The sequence below is a fragment of the Pelodiscus sinensis genome, chromosome 12, assembly GCF_049634645.1.
Source record: "Pelodiscus sinensis isolate JC-2024 chromosome 12, ASM4963464v1, whole genome shotgun sequence".
In the NCBI taxonomy this organism is placed as follows: Eukaryota; Metazoa; Chordata; order Testudines; family Trionychidae; genus Pelodiscus; species Pelodiscus sinensis.
The window spans coordinates 44,203,398-44,220,088 of record NC_134722.1 but is presented as its reverse complement, the minus strand read 5'-3'; the positions used below and the strand labels follow the sequence as shown (position 1 = coordinate 44,220,088).

The 16,691-nt window shown below is 45.6% G+C and overlaps 1 protein-coding gene across 1 annotated transcript in view; it reads left to right on the top strand.

Annotated features, from left to right (window-relative positions):
* Positions 1–12,373, top strand: part of GNAO1 (G protein subunit alpha o1) — a 352,130-nt gene extending 339,757 nt beyond the window's left edge. The window contains exon 8 of the mRNA XM_075940404.1: positions 9,741–12,373. Within this exon, the coding sequence (XP_075796519.1) occupies positions 9,741–9,928 (188 nt within the window). The 3' untranslated portion in view covers positions 9,929–12,373. The remainder of the gene's footprint in view (positions 1–9,740) is intronic.
* Positions 12,374–16,691: the final 4,318 nt, after the last annotated feature.

The following is a 16,691-nucleotide window of genomic DNA, read 5'->3' as shown; positions in this document are numbered from 1 at the left end:
GATAGAGAAACACTCTATGGTCTACCACAGACTGGGCCCCACTTTTATCAGCCTGGCTGGTGCTAGCACTTGGCAGTAGTGCTCCTGGTGTGACCCAGCTGCCCTAGAGAGGCTGGTGCCCCATGGAATCAAGGCTGCCTCTGTTCTCCCAGTGGCAGGACCTGCAGGACATGGCTTCCCACAGCCACCGTTGCACCTGGCTGGAGAGGGGCAGAGTCCAAAATAAGACACTGAAGAAACTTGTTATAATACTCTAAAACCTCGTGGCTGATTGCTGGATAAAGGGACAGTGTGCAGACAAACAGGACATCTTGGCTACGTTTAGACTGGCATGATTTTCCGTAAATGCTTTTAATGGAAAAGTTTTCCGTTAAAAGCATTTGCGGAAAAGAGCGTCTAGATTGGCACAGACGCTTTTCCACAAAAGCACTTTCGCCATTTTCGCCATCGGGGCTTTTTTGCACAAAACAATACTGGCAGTCCCCGGGTTACGTACAAGATAGGGACTGTAGGTTTGTTCTTAAGTTGAATCTGTATGTAAGTCGGAACTGGCGTCCAGATTCAGCCGCTGTTGAAACTGATCAGTTTCAGCAGCGGCTGAATCTGGACGCCAGTTCTGACTTACATACAGATTCAGCTTAAGAACCCCAGGCGTCCCCAAGTCAGCTGCTGCTGAAACTGATCAGCAGCTGATTCCAGGAAGCCCGGGGCAAAGCAATTCTGCCTCAGGCTTCCTGTAGTGAGCCGCTGGTCAGTTTCAGCAGCGGCTAACTTGGGGACGCCTGGGGCAGAGCAGCTCGGGTGCTGCTGGGTTGGTCCAGTAGCGCAGCCGCTCCTCGGCGCTACTGGACCAACCTAGCAGCACCCCAGCTGCTCTGCCCCAGGCGTCCTGATTCAGCCACTGCTGAAACTGATCAGCAGCGGCTGAATCAGGACTCCTGGGGCAAAGCAGCTGGGGTGCTGCCGGGTTGGTCCAGTAGCGCCGAGGAGCGGTGCTGCGGGACCAACCGGCAGCACCCCACCTGCTCTACCACAGGCCCCGGGCTTTGCTCCATGTCTCCCTGGTCTGCTGGGGGGGGCACTAGCTGCATCCCCCCCCCCCCCCCCCGGCAGACCAGGGAGACGCTGAGCAAAGCCACGGAGAACCCGGGCCGGGCCCGCGGCGCTTCCAGATCAGCTGGAAGCGCCGCGGGTCTGGCCCGGGTCCTCCGCCGCTTTGCTTGGCGTCTCCCTGGTCTGCTGGCTCCCCCAAGGGCAAGTCCTGCCTGGCCAACCTGCTTGTCTTCTATGATGAGGTAACTAACTCTGTGGACATGGGGAAGGTGGTGGATGTGACATATCTTAACTTTAGCAAAGCGTTTGAAACAGTCTTCCACAATATTCTTGCTATCGAGTTAAGGAAATATGGATTGGATAAATGAACTGTGGCTGGAAAGCTGGCTAGATTGTTGGGCTCAACGGGTAGCCATCAACAGCTCAATGTTTGGTTGGCGGTCAGTTTCAAGTGGAGTGCCCCAAGGGTTGATCCTAGGGCCAGTTTTGTTCACCATCTTTATGAATGACCTGGATAAGGGGATGGATTGCAGCCTTAGCAAGTTCACAAATGACACTAAGTTAGGGGAAGAGGTAGATACGTTGGAGGGGAGGGATAGGGTCCAAAGTGACCTAGACAGATTGGAGGATTGGGCCAAAAGAAAGCTGATGAGGTTCAACAAGGACAAGTGCAGGATTCTGCACTTAGGATGGAAGAATCCCAAGCACTGTTAGGGTGCATCTGTACAGCACCTTTACCTCAAAATAAACTACACAATTTACGCTATGCAAATTGCATAGTTTATTTTGAGGTTATTTCAAAATAAAGCACTATTGCAACAAGTCCCTTAACCATCATGGAACAAGGGTTACAGGAACACCAGAATAGCATACCTGTTTTTTCCAAATTGTATTTTGAAATAATGGGCATATTTAAAGACGTGGAATTGCTATTTTGAGATACTTCTGGTACCCTGAAATAGCCCTGCTCTCTAGACATAGCCTTATAGGCTAAGGATCAACTGGCTAAGCAGAGTTCAGCAGAAAAGGACCTGGGGGTTACAGTGGATGAGAAGCTGGATATGAGTCAACATTGCGCCCTTGTAGCCAAGAAGGCTAATGGCATATTAGGCTGCATTAGGAGGAGCATTGCCAGCAGATCTAGAGAAGTGATTATTCCCCTCTATTCGGCATTGGTGAGGCCACATCTGGAGTATTGTGTCCAATTCTAGGCCCCCCACTACAGAAAGGATGTGCATGCATTGGAGAAAGTCCAGCAGTGGTCAACCAAAATGATTAGGGGGCTGGAGCACATGACTGATGAGGAGAGTCTGAGGGATTTGGGCTTGTTTAGTCTGCAGAAAAGAAGAGTGAGGGAGGATTTGATAGCAGCCTTTCATTACCTGAAGGAGGGTTCCAAAGAGGATAGAGATAGAAATCTAGCCGTGTTAGTCTGGTGTAAAAATACAGGACTATGTAGCACTTTAAAGACTAACAAGATGGTGTATTAGGTGATGAGCTTTCGTGGGCCAGACCCACTTCCTCAGATCAATGCAAGGCACTACATTGAGCCATTTGGAATGGAAATCCATAGAATCATAGAATCATAGAATAATAGGACTGGAAGGGACCTCGAGAGGTCATCGAGTCCAGCCCCCCGCCCTCAAGGCAGGATCAAGCTCCGTCTACACCATCCCTGACAGATGTCTATCTAACCTGTTCTTAAATATCTCCAGAGAGGGAGATTCCACCACCTCCCTTGGCAATTTATTCCAATATTTGACCACCCTGACAGTTAGGAATTTTTTCCTAATGTCCAATCTAAACCTCCCCTGCTGCACTTTAAGCCCGTTACTCCTTGTCCTGTCCTCAGAAACCAAGAGGAACAAATTTTCGCCTTCCTCCTTGTGACACCCTTTTAGATATTTGAAAACCGCTATCATGTCCCCCCTTAATCTTCTTTTTTCCAAACTAAACAAGCCCAGTTCATGAAGCCTGGCTTCATAGGTCATGTTCTCTAGACCTTTAATCATTCTTGTCGCTCTTCTCTGCACCCTTTCCAATTTCTCCACATCTTTCTTGAAATGTGGCGCCCAGAACTGGACACAGTACTCCAGCTGAGGCCTAACTAGTGCAGAGTAGAGCGGCAGAATGACTTCACGAGTTTTGCTTACAACACACCTGTTGATACAACCTAGAATCATATTTGCTTTTTTTGCAACAGCATCACACTGTTGACTCATATTCAACTTGTGGTCCACTATGACCCCTAGATCCCTTTCCGCCATGCTCCTTCCTAGACAGTCGCTTCCCATCTTGTATGTATGGAACTGATTGTTCCTTCCTAAGTGGAGCACTTTGCATTTCTCTTTATTAAACCTCATCCTGTTTACCTCTGACCATTTCTCTAACTTGCTAAGGTCATTTTGAATTATGTCCCTATCCTCCAAAGAAGTCGCAACCCCACCCAGTTTGGTATCATCTGCAAACTTAATAAGAGTACTCTCTATCCCAATATCTACATCATTGATGAAGATATTGAATAGTACGGGTCCCAAAACAGACCCTTGAGGAACTCCACTTGCTATCCCTTTCCAGCAGGATTTAGAACCATTAACAACAACTCTCTGACTACGGTTATCCAGCCAATTATGCACCCACCTTATCGTGGCCCTATCTAAGTTATATTTGCCTAGTTTATCAATAAGAATATCATGCGAGACCGTATCAAATGCCTTACTAAAGTCTAGGTATATGACATCCACCGCTTCTCCCTTATCCACAAGGCTCGTTATCTTATCAAAGAAAGCTATCAGATTAGTTTGGCATGACTTGTTCTTCACAAACCCATGCTGGCTATTCCCTATCACTTTATTACTTTCCAAGTGTTTGCATACGATTTCCTTAATTACCTGCTCCATTATCTTCCCTGGGACAGACGTTAAACTGACCGGTCTATAATTTCCTGGGTTGTTCTTATTCCCCTTTTTATAGATGGGCACAATATTTGCCCTTTTCCAGTCTTCTGGAATCTCCCCTGTCTGCCATGATTTTTCAAAGATCATAGCTAAAGGCTCAGATACCTCCTCTATCAGCTCCTTGAGTATCCTGGGATGCATTTCATCAGGACCTGGTGACTTGCTGACATCTAACTTTCCTAAGTGATTTTTAACTTGTTCTTTGTGTATCCTATCTTCTAAACTTACCCTCTCTCTGCTTGTATTCACTGCGTTAGGCACACCTCCAGACTTCTCGGTGAAGACCGAAACAAAGAAGTCATTGAGCATCTCCGCCATTTCCAAGTTCCCTGTTACTGCTTCTCCCTCCTCGCTAAGCAGTGGGCCTACCCTGTCCTTGGTCTTCCTCTTGCTTTTAATGTATTTATAAAAGGTCTTCTTGTTTCCCTTTATGCCTGTAGCTAGTTTGATCTCATTTTGTGCCTTTGCCTTTCTAATCTTGCCCCTGCATTCCCGTGTTGCTTGCCTATATTCATCCTTTGTTAGTTGTCCTAGTTTCCATTTTTTATGAGACTCCTTTTTTATTTTGAGATCATGCAAGATCTCCTTGTTAAGCCAAGCTGGTCTTTTGCCATATTTTCTATCTTTCCTACACAGCGGAATTGTTTGCTTTTGGGCCCTTAACAACGTCCCTTTGAAATACTTCCAACTCTCCTCAGTTGTTTTTCCCTTCAGTCTTGCTTCCCATGGGACCTTACCTACAAGTTCTCTGAGCTTATCAAAATCTGCCTTCCTGAAATCCATAACCTCAATTGTGCTGGTCTCCCTTCTGCCTTTCCTTAAGATCATGAACTCTATTATTTCGTGATCACTGTCCCCTATACTGTCTTCCACTTTCAAGTTCTCAACTAGTTCCTCCCTATTTGTTAAAACCAAATCCAGAACAGCTTCTCCTCTGGTAGCTTTTTCAACCTTCTGAAACAGAAAGTTGTCTCCAATGCAGTCCAGAAACTTATTGGATAGCCTGTGCCTCGCTGTGTTAGTTTCCCAACATATGTCTGGATAGTTGAAGTCCCCCATCACCACCAAATCTTGGGCTTTGGATAGTTTTGTTAATTGTTTAAAAAAGGCCTCATCCACCTCTTCCACCTGGCTAGGTGGCCTGTAGTAGACTCCTAGCATGATATCACCCTCGTTTTTTACCCCTTTTAGCTTAACCCAGAGACTCTCTACACAGCTATCTCCTACGTTCATCTCCACTTCAGTCCAAGTGTGTACATTTTTAATATACAAGGCAACCCCTCCTCCCTTTTTTCCCTGTCTGTCCTTCCTGAGCAAGCCGTACCCTTCCATACCAACATTCCAATCATGTGTCCCATCCCACCAGGTTTCTGTAATACCAATGATATCATAGTTGTATTTATTGGTTAGCAATTCCAGTTCTTCCTGCTTATTACCCATACTTCTCGCATTTGTATATAGGCATCTAAGATACTGATTTGATCTTGCCTCCCTGTTGTGCCCTGACCCTCCTTTCTCCTTGCCATTATAGGCCGTAGTCCCCCCCATTTCCAACCCATCTCCCAGTCCCGCACATTCAGCACTTACCTGTGGGCTTTGCTCACCTGCCCCCGACAAACCTAGTTTAAAGCCCTCCTCACAAGGTTAGCCAGTCTGTGTCCAAACAAGGCCTTCCCGCTCCTGGAAAGGTGAACTCCATCTCCGCCAAGCAGTCCATCAACCATAAGAGGACAGAGTGAGGCTGTTCTTAGTGGTGACAGATGACCGAATGAGGAGCAATGGTCTCAAGTTGTAGAGGGGGAGGTCTAGGTTGTATAGTAGGAAAAACTCTTTCCCTAGGAGGGTGGAGAAGCACTGGGATGGGTTCCCTGGGGAGGTGGTGGAATCTCCATCCCTAGAGGTTTTAAAAATCCTGGCTTGACAAAGCCCTGGCTGAGATGATTTATTTGGGGTTGGTCCTGCTTTGGGCAGGGGGCTGGACTCAATGACTCCTGAGGTCTCTTACAGCTCTAGGATTCTAATCCCTGGTTTGCGCCACTGTGCCTGCTCAGTGCTGCCCCAGGATACCCCTGATAGCCAAATTAGCCACAGCCCCCACAAGGCAGCTGGAACAGAGGCTAGAATCTGGCTTCTTGTGCACAGACATATTATTCCTTGGCTACACTGCTCACTGATTCCCGCATGTATTCACACAAGCCTGGACAGTCCTGAGAAAACAGCTGCAGGTCTGCTGCATGTGTAGTTTGTGGAAATGTCCTTCTTCTTGGTGTGCAGTAGGGATAATGGTGCTCGCCTTTAGCTTCTACATCCCATAACCGCAACAGCAATTCATTACCCTGTCTATGTCTCCACCCCAGACTGTTATACCTTCATTAAATGTGTCTCATCTCACTGCATTAACAATGACATTGTTCTGAACAAGTGCGGAGAAGAGTCACTCTGAGCCATCTTCAAACATCAACTTCTTGTCTGGCCAGATTTCCTGTTCATTTTTTCCCCCTTCTTAGACACATTTAATGAATTTCAATGCTGCTGAATGATGCAGCATTGACAGACCTGGCGAGTGAAACCCAGTAGAGACAGACCCAATCTAAAAACCAGGCACCTCCCCTTTTTGGAAACTAAGAAAACTAAGCCTCAAATCTCAGTCCCACTGAACTGTGAGTAGCAATCTACCCTGCCAACACTGACCAGAAGAGACCACCGCTAAGGCTGACACGGCAGGTCTGTCTCCATGTGCCACCATCTGAGCAGATGGTCTCCAATAGCTAATTATGTCTGCCCATTAGAGAGGTTGGTTAACTATCCACTAGAAACCATCTGCTCATTCCAGAATGGCAGCTCTTCTGCTCATTTGTTAAAAACCTGGGTTGGATTGAAACAAGCCAACTGGAGATGAAAGTCTCCATCAGCATGCCCCTGCCAATGCTCCAAGCCATCCAGTTCTTCTTGCTTTCCTCTGTGCGCGTGACAGACAGTGCTGGCTATCAAACCAGAATACTTCTCAGCCCCTCCCCCCCATACTTTCACACACACACACACACACACACACACTTTCCTGCAGGATGACAGTGACATCACCATGTCATCTGCATCCTCATGCCACTGCCACCCACTTTCATCCTCAGCCACTTGCTGTGACAGCCTCGGCACCGTCCCCTCCAGGCATGGGCTGCTCCAGCGCCAGCTCCCACTGCATGCCCCAGAGGGCTGCACCACCAGGGAGGAGCTGCTGGGGCTGGGTCCCCTCCACCATCTGAGCCTGATCCCCCCCTCCAGGCCGTGCCCTGTCCCCTCTGCCATTGAAGCCCAACCCCTCCCCCAGGCCACTCCATGTCCCCTCTGCCATCTGAGCTCGACCGCCCCAACTCCTGGGCTGCCCCACATCCCCTCCATCACCCAAGCCTGAACACCCGCTCCTCCCAACTGAGCCACATCCCTTCCGCCACCTGAGCCTGACACCCGCACCCCCAAAGCCACACCACATCCCCTCCTCCATCTGAGCCTGACACTCCCAAGCTCCCTGAGACCCCGCATTCCCAGCCCATTCCTGCCCCGTCCCCGTGGGTCAGACACCTCCCCCCACAGAGGGGGGGGGGTTAACGAGCATAGCAAGCAGGGCATGCAGCCCCCTAGTTGTAGTTAATTTTAATTAGTGCTTAGCGGAATGTGTGTTGGTAGTCCATCTGGTTACACCTGCCCAGACTAGTCCCTTCTATCTACCTGATCAATGTTACACGAATGATTCCAGTCTCTGTCGCACCAGTGTAAATCGGGAGTAATTCCATTGCACCAAGAGAGGTAAAACTGGCAGTGTTTGCCAATGTTGTAGGATGGTTATTAGAAGTGCCTGACGCCCTGTGAAATGCTGCTCACATAATTCATAGGCAACCTCCATGTCTCACAGGCTATTATAGTGTCTGTTGTAATATCACTAATCACAATAAGCCCCCTCCTGGGTATCACTGATTGTAGGTGTGCTACAGTAGAGTGCCATTCTGAACATACAGGTGTAATCCTGAAGGAATTCCATTTACACTAGGAAAGGGCCCAATTTCCTTTCCCAATGTATTAACTGGGGCAAAATAGTTTAATTCCACAGTGTTGAAGCAAAAACACGGTCCTCTCTGTTTAGGCGGCTAACAACTGATTGCTTTATTGATCAGTAAAGCAAAGTGAGCCAACGTGGTCCCAGCAAAGCTGCTTAATACAATAAATCCTAGTATCTTTATACCTTTAGCCAAACAGTCTGACGTCAGGGCATCCAGTTACAGAAATAATCAATTAAACTAGGAAAAACAAAGCCTTATCAACAAGATGGCGGACAGGTCCAAGGAAGTACATCTCCTCTCTGAACCAGCCAAATTAACACATTCCAATAGCACATCTGTCTTGGCCTGGCGCATGGGGTGATAGAAAGTTCACTCTGGCCTATGTGCAAAGACAAAAAGCTGAAATGGTTTCTGTTATACAGAATGGCTTCTAGCTAAATATGAAATGGTATCTACAACAGCATAGTGTGGACTGTAGTAAACTGGGGGCTGGGTGTAGCTTTGGCTGAATCACACATTATTGGTACTTTGGGCAGGTCTCCACTTTAAAACTGCACTGTAGCACTTTTACTGAAGATATTACTATGCTGATGGACAAGCTTCTCTCAAGCATAGTTAAGCCATCATGATGTCACCATGGCTATGTCTACACTGGCGGGTTGTTGCGCCAGAAGTATGCAAATGAGGCTAAGCGTGGAATATCGTAGAGCCTCATTTGCATACCTAATGAGCCGTCATTTTTGCGGAAGAGGCTCTTGCGCTAGAAGGAGCTGTCTACACTGCCCCTTCTTGCGCAAGGAAACCCCTCTTGCGCAATGCCGTTATTCCTGAAAATTATCAGCATAACAGCATTGCGCAAGAGGGTTTTCCATGGAAACAAGTAGCCCTGTGGCACCTTAATTCCCTAGTGTAGACCAGGGCTACTTTGAAATAAGGGGGGTTATTTCAAAATAATAAGCAGAGCATCCATACTACAAAGCCTTTTCTTTCCAAATCTGTGCTCCTGCTTTCCTGGGGGAATAATTTATTTCAAAATAGTTCTTTCAGGAGTTATTGCTAATTTAATTGTTTCAAAATAATCTCCTAGTTTAGACATGCCCTTAGAGACTCTCACACACACACACACACACATATAGTATCATGAGTTTTTGTGGGCAAAACCCACTTCCTCAGATGAATCTCTAAGGCGCTCGTTGTTTTTCTCTTCTCATGTGATCCTGTTTCATTTGCAATGTCGAGCTTTCCAGCTACCCATGGGGTCTTCTGGGAAAAAGTGAGGGGGTAGAGGAGACCTAGTCTAATGTAAACTACAAGCAGAACAAAATGTCTTCCTCATGAATCAGTCCACATCATCTTTTCCCCCCTTGCAGGTGAACTTTAAGGGACCAAATACCAACCCCTCTCCCACCCCTTTTCTTCCAGACCTCCCTAGAGCAGTGGTTCTCAACCTGCAGCCTGCAGGCCACTTGTGACCAATAAGCATGCAACTGAAGCTCATGTGACATCTTCAGGGGCATACCAGTAGAATATAGATGCTGTCTGAGTGTAGCCTACATAACACACAGAGAGTTGCATATGTGGCCCACAATAGTAACTAGATTGACAACCACTGCCCAGAGCATGCTTGTACCTGCAAAACCTCTGAGAGGATTTTCTTTCTTTTCCTGTTTGCCCACAGGCCCTAACACTTATGAGGATGCAGCGGCATATATCCAAGCACAATTTGAAAGCAAAAACCGCTCCCCCAACAAGGAGATTTACTGTCACATGACTTGTGCGACGGACACGAACAACATCCAGGTGGTCTTCGATGCCGTCACCGACATCATCATTGCCAACAACCTCCGAGGCTGTGGCTTGTATTGACACCTTCTTGTCTTGTATAGCAAAGCAACTCCTTTGGTAATGATCACGGCGTGAGGAAAAAAATTTTAAAAAAAGAAAAAAAGCGCAAAACAAAAACCGAATCAAACGACAAAAAACACAATCATAATACTAATAATGCAAGCTGGTAAATAAAAAGGCATAATGACAAATTATATATATATAAATATATATATATATATAAAACACAACAACAATCTTTTTAGTTTGTCTCAAAGAGCTGTGGACAGAACTGATTTCTCTGACAGGCTTCAGCCCTCCCTGGTATTGTCACTATAGAAATCAAATAAATTAAATAAGCCAAGAAAAGTTACATGGACATTTGCTCGGTGGTCCGCCCGCATTTTGAGACCAAGGTATTTTATGAGTTTTAAAAGGGATAGTTTTCTTAAAACAAAAAGGGGAAATGGTATTTCTTTTTAACTCTTCTTTGTGGGGAGGACTCCAGAGGTAGAGTGGAAGAGGGAAAGGGGAATTTTTTTTCTTTCTTCTTTCTCTCTCCCCACCCCAGTTTCTTGGGCTTTTTAGGTACTGCAGTTAGGAAGCAGTAAGTCAGCTGGTGCCACACTGCAGTTTGGGCCCTGCGGGCTGGGCTTTCAGTGCCTCTCGGTTCTGTTCAGCTCTTATGGGTTTCAAAAACAAACAAAAAAATTATAAAAAATGACCAAAAAAAATATCCAACCCCAAGTCACAATATTTTAGGACTTTTTTTTAACTGGAACGCAGCAGGAAAGCATCCTTTATGTAACAAGCTCTTCACTTGTGGAATGTAACTTCCTTCCAAGTTAATTTAAAGCACAGGATGGGGAGCTTCAGGTTTTTTACCAGCACAGGTTCTGCAAGGAAGAGAAGGGCCCCTAGCAGCAGTCATACCCCAGAAAGTGCACGGCCTGCCCTGAAAAGATGTGGGGATGGATTTGCCCAGAAAATTCTAACCATGTGTCAGTGCCAACCTCACTTTCAGATGGGCTTTGGGCAAGGGAAGGGAGATGCAATTTATTTTTGCACAGGGTGAAGGACATTAACCAACGTGATGCTGTTTTACGTGGCAGTGAGGGATTCCCTTTATGATTTAATTGATTTCTTGATTTATTTTTAATGTATTCAAGACTGGGCTCCCTTCTCTCTCTCTCTCCAGACCACCTCATGGACTCTCCTGTTGACGTTCTCCTTACCGGTAGCATGACCTTTTGGCCTTTTGCATAAGACACAGCCTTCCTTACTGAGTCAATGTATAATGTTCTGAACATGGAATGGTGGCTGTGTGTTTCTGTAGACTGCTGTAGATCTGGTTTTAGCTGAGTCTTTACATTTAGAAGCTAAAATATTAAAAAAGAAAAAATGGGAAAAACTTTTTTCATGTGCTTTGTAGCTAAAAAAAAGAAAAGAAAAAAAGAAAATATTCTTTTCCCATTTCCTCTTCCCCCTTTTAGCTTAAAACACACACACACACACACACACACACACACACACACACAGAAAATACTTTTGCAACAGTGCTAAGAGGTGTTCTCCTCTTCTCCATTCCTCGTTTTAACAGGAATGAATTTGCATTTGTTTTCATTTAATTTCCTTTTTTGTGTTGACTTGTGCCCTGCCTCTCTAAAAAGAAAAAAAAAGGGAGGTCTTTATTAGACTGGAGTGATAAGACTACAATGCATGACCATGGCTGTGAGTCAGGAATCTAGCAGGGGGATGTTTTTCCGCTTTATATTTATTTATTCTTTTTCCCTAGTTTAATTACAATTCTGTTCTGATTTGTCGCTTTCATGCTCCAGGTTTGTATCAAAAAAGCACAGCTGTCACTGACCTGCGGTGGCCAAATTATCCAGAGATTTTCCTTCTCTTGACTTTTTTGCTCTGAAGAATACTGTGTATCACATACCAGAGAGGCTGCCTCCTCTTACTTATATTGTTTTAGGGTGTTGGTTTGGGGGTCCTTAGAGGGATAATTTTTCTTTGGATTTTTTTTTTGTTTGTTTTGATTTGAGTTTGTTTCCAGTGAATGCTTTTTTGTGCTGCTTTTTTCCTCCTCTGATCCTTCCTTTTAGTGAATGGTGTTTCTCTCTCTCATGTGGGGATGTTTGTGCTGCAAAAACAAATTAAAAAACACAAAAAAATACAAAAAACAAAAACAAAAACAAAAAAAGAAAGAAAATGTTTTAAAAAAATTAACACACCCACACACAAAAATCACAAAAAATAAAAACAAAAAATAAAAAAAACAAAATCAAATGTAGTGTTGACATTAAAGCCACAGTTTTCATGACCAATCCTTCGTCATTTCTACTTTGATTAGTTATCAGACATCTTCACAGTTTCACTTTTCAGAGTTACCTTTGCTGAAGAAGACCAGTCACACCTGTTTAAAATAAAATGAATAAAGAGGAAACTGAATATATATATATATATATATATATATAAAAAGCGCCAGGTCTTTCTAAGCCTTTCTATTACCAATCAGTGAGGTTTCTGTGATATATTAGACACTGCCAGTCTCTTTCTCTGACTAATGGAAAATTCATGTGTAGCTCAATAAAGAGAATGTTTGTCTGTAATCCTGGTCTTTTACCTTCTGGTTTCCAGACTACAGTTATTTTATTACTATTTTTCCTTTAAGTACGGGAAAGAAAAGGAAAAAAGAACAGGGATTTCTCAGGATGTGGGGGGCAGTTTCAGTCCCAGTAGGCCATCCTCCCCCCCCCCCCCCCCCCCACAGGGATGCTGGGTGTTCCTTGTCTAGGGAGTCTCCCCTCTCTCTTACCCGCACCAGGCTGCACTGCTCCATCCAGGAACTGGATCCCCAAATGGCAGGTTGCTCCCTGAAGTTTGGCTAGGTCATCTCTGTGGAGAGGCAGCTACATCAGATGTCAGTAGCTATGCTCTGGATCTCTCCAGCAGCAGCAGTAGTGATTTAGTGCAGGCCCACAGCTTAAAAGAGATCAGGCCATGACACACCCATACCCACACCCCTACCTCTCTGTGGCCTGTGGAACTTTAAGCTAACGTAAAATCAGGGGGGAGGGGAGAAGCCCAGGCCTTCTAGCCCCTTCCTAACTGGCACCACAGCAAATGTATTGCACTTTTCATATTGCTGCAAAAAGGACAAGGGCCAGATTTTTTTAGAAAATCTCAGTTCCCTTTGGGTACTGGGATCAGTGGCTAAACTGACAAGAATTCAGCCTACTGTCTGGGTGCTTTTAGAAGTCAGGTCCCCAGTGTGGAAGCAGAGTACTAGAACTTTTGGCCTTGTGTAGCTCAGGAGAGTGTGAATCAGGGGCACTTTGGCTTTAAGCTAATAGTTCCCAGCCCAAGGCCTGATCTTGCAAGTTATAATGTGTATAGACAGCCCCTGGCACCCATGCAAATTACTACATGGCTCGGCCTAGCACAGGGAATCTGCTCACACAATACACCTTGCACAATCAATGCCCACATCAGAAGCATGTGGCTGTTGTTGCCATTGGATGGTTGCTGGTAGCCCATGTGAAATGGATGTGATGGTCTCAATCGAGTGCGTCCCAAGAAATACACCATCAGCAACACCAACTGCCATCTTATTGACTGTGCTCCCCCAGGAAGGGCATCCAGGTCAGGTTTGATGCCCTCTACAGGAAAGTAGCAGGAGGAAGTTCATTGTCAGCCCTTCGCTGTGTCCACTGGATGGGAAAAGAGAGATCTTCAGCCTCAAATACTGTCGACCACACGCCTTTTATCAGCCTTGATCTGGGTGGAACATTGTAATGCCCTGTAAAATGTGGCTGTTGATACAAACATATCTAGTGTAAGGTGCTTTGAGATCTTGGGCTTGAAAAGCGCTATGAAAAACTGGGAATGTGTTAAAACTTAAACAAATAGTCTTGCAGCACCTTAAAGCCTAACAAAACATGTAGATGGCATCATGAGCTTTCATGGGAACAACCCACTTCTTAAGGCCTTCAGGTCTGAAAAAGTGGGTTGTACACAAAAAAAGCTCATGTTGCCGCCTACGGCTACGTCTACACTGGCATGACCTTGCGCAAAAACTCTTCCAGAAGAGAGCGTCTACACTGGCATGTGCCTTTGTGCAAGAGATGTGCTTTTGCGCAAGAGCATCCATGCCAGTGTAGACGCTCTCTTACGCAAGAAAGCTCCGATGGCCATTTTAACCATAGGGCTTTCTTACGCAAGTAATTCATGTTGCCTGTCTACACTGGCTTCTTGCACTAGAACAGTTGCTCAAGAGGGCTTATTCTTGAGTGGGCGCATCAGAGTTCTTGCGCAAGAAGCCCTGATTTCATACATTAGAACGTCAGTGTTCTTGCACAAGAACTCGCAGCCAGTGTAAAGAGGCAGCAAGTTTTTTGTGCAAAAGCGGTTGCTTTTGCACAAGATCGTGCCAACGTAGACACAGCCTACATGTTTTGTTAGTCTTTAAGGTGCTGCAAGACTATTTGTTGTTTTGGGGAGTTTGTTTTAATAATTAAATTTAAAAAAAGATATTGAAATATCAAAAAATAAATCACAGAAAATGGATTGGCCTGCTAACTTTTTTTTTCCTCAGTTTTGATGGTGAAAGGTGCCAGCCTGACCAGTCGTGGAGTCACATGTGTACCCACTAAGGAAGTAACACACGGGGGGTACCAGTTTGTAAGCCTTTCCCCACCTCAGGTACAATGGCAGATACTGGCTCAGAGTGAAAAACAGAATGGACTGAATCTATTTGCAGATGTGCACTCTTCACAAACATTCTAGCAGTTAACACCTGAATCCACAAATATTCTCCCACATGCCAGGCAGGGGACTCAAACGATACCTCAGTTTGAGTCTCAATTGAATTATCATAAATCTTGATGAAATTCAGTGAGCATATTGCTAACTTGGGAATTATTTGTCCACAAAACAGGAGATCGCTGCTGCACAAATGAAGGTCTTATTCATTTGTAGGGGTGTGTGTTGTTTATCCTTTTTGGAGCACGTGGCTCTCCTCTGATGCACAGGAATCACAAAGTTTCTACCCAGCAGACCAATCTTGGTAATGTGAAGGTGTGCACAGATTGGACCTTCCCGCCTCCCCCCGGATTAGGGAGTCTGCTAGACATGGGGAGGTTAATGCCGGCCCCTCTGCAGCTCACCACCAGGCTTCCCTCCTGCCCGCTGGCCTCTGCTAACTGCTGCTGACCCCAGCCAGGTTTTCAGCCCCAGCCAAGCTCCACGCCAGCAGCATCCACAGTCCTGCTACACCAGTTTTTCCCCTGAGTGCCCTAAGCTTGTCCCTGACGGTGCTGCACCACTGATGTTTCAGGACCAGAGCGGTTCAACACGCATAACCACGACTCACTGGCTTTAGGGGAGCTCAAAGGGAAAAGGCAGGAAAATGACTTGATTTTGTTTAAATATTAGCTCAACCAAATCTGTATCGTACTTGGGAGGTTGACCTCTTCCAGGAGAGGCATCAGCATATGAAAAAGATAAAAAGGAATCATCTTTGTTACCAGAACCCAGAACATAACAACACTGTTCTCATTTGCTGAATCCAAAGTGAAAATAACCCATTCAGCATAATCAGCAGCATTACCGCTATACACAGGAGTACAACAAATTAATCAAATGCACTTTCCAAGATAAGGCCTTTCCTTGGTACCTACAATGAAAAGAGCGGCCTGGGATCGTTTTTTTGTGCCAAGGGAAGATGCCCATTGGTACAGTCTGACTATTTTAGTTTTTAAAATATTCTGCCTTTCTCTCTGTTCCAGATTTAATACAGAGTGTTACTAGAAAACAGATTGTGAAGCCCTGTCCACAAGATCAGGTAGTAACAACACTTAACAAGCACTACAGTGCTTCAGCAAGCCGCTGGCTGGTTTCCTTGAGCATGTGACATCAGTGTGATGCCTTATGTCCATACATGGACAAGTTAACATCAGCATGTTTCAGAAAAGTCATTTGGCAAGGCCTGGGTGAGGTCTTTAGTTCAGGCCCAGGGAACTGGTGTGCAACAGTAACCACTAGAGCAAGGGTTCTCAAACTGGGTGTCATGACCCCTGCTTCAGGGGGTCCCCCAAGGTTATGATGTGTGTGTGGAGGGGGGGCAAGGTTATGTCTGTCTGCCTCTAACCTCAAATCCCGGTACACCTCCAGCTTTGATAACAGCAATAAAATTTTTAAAAAGTATTTTTAATTTACAAGGGGAGTGATCCCATTCAGGGGCTTGCTGTATGAAAGAAGTCACCAATACGAACATCTGAGAACCACAGCAGTAGAGTTAGTGGACACTGATTCCTGTAATGTGAGAGGAGTATTAATCTGTGTAACCCTGACCTGGATCAAGTTACTGGAAGCAAGTAATGAAGATCTGCTGCCTCAGCCCAGCAGTCCCCTGTGGCACATGTTGGTTGGTGGGGGGACAGGAGGTCAGGCTAGATTACTTGGTGGTTCCTTCTGGCCATAAATTATACGAGTTGTCTGACATGGTTTCAGAAGCAAACACTCTTTCTTAGAACTAGGTGTGGGATCACAAGCCTTGCAACTCCTCCAATCCCTCTGGCCCTGCTTTCTCCAGACCACAGTATAAGAGCCTCCCTTTGGGAAAAGAGCAAGGTCTTATTCCCATCAGAAGTGGGCAAGCACTATGGAAAAGGTGCACGCAGAGTACCAGAAGGCAGGTTCAGTCACAGGGGCGTGGGGATGCTCCACAAGGGTTTTGTTGAAAGTAAACTTGCCACATTACCACAAACCAAGGGCAAACTGAACATCCTTTCATGCT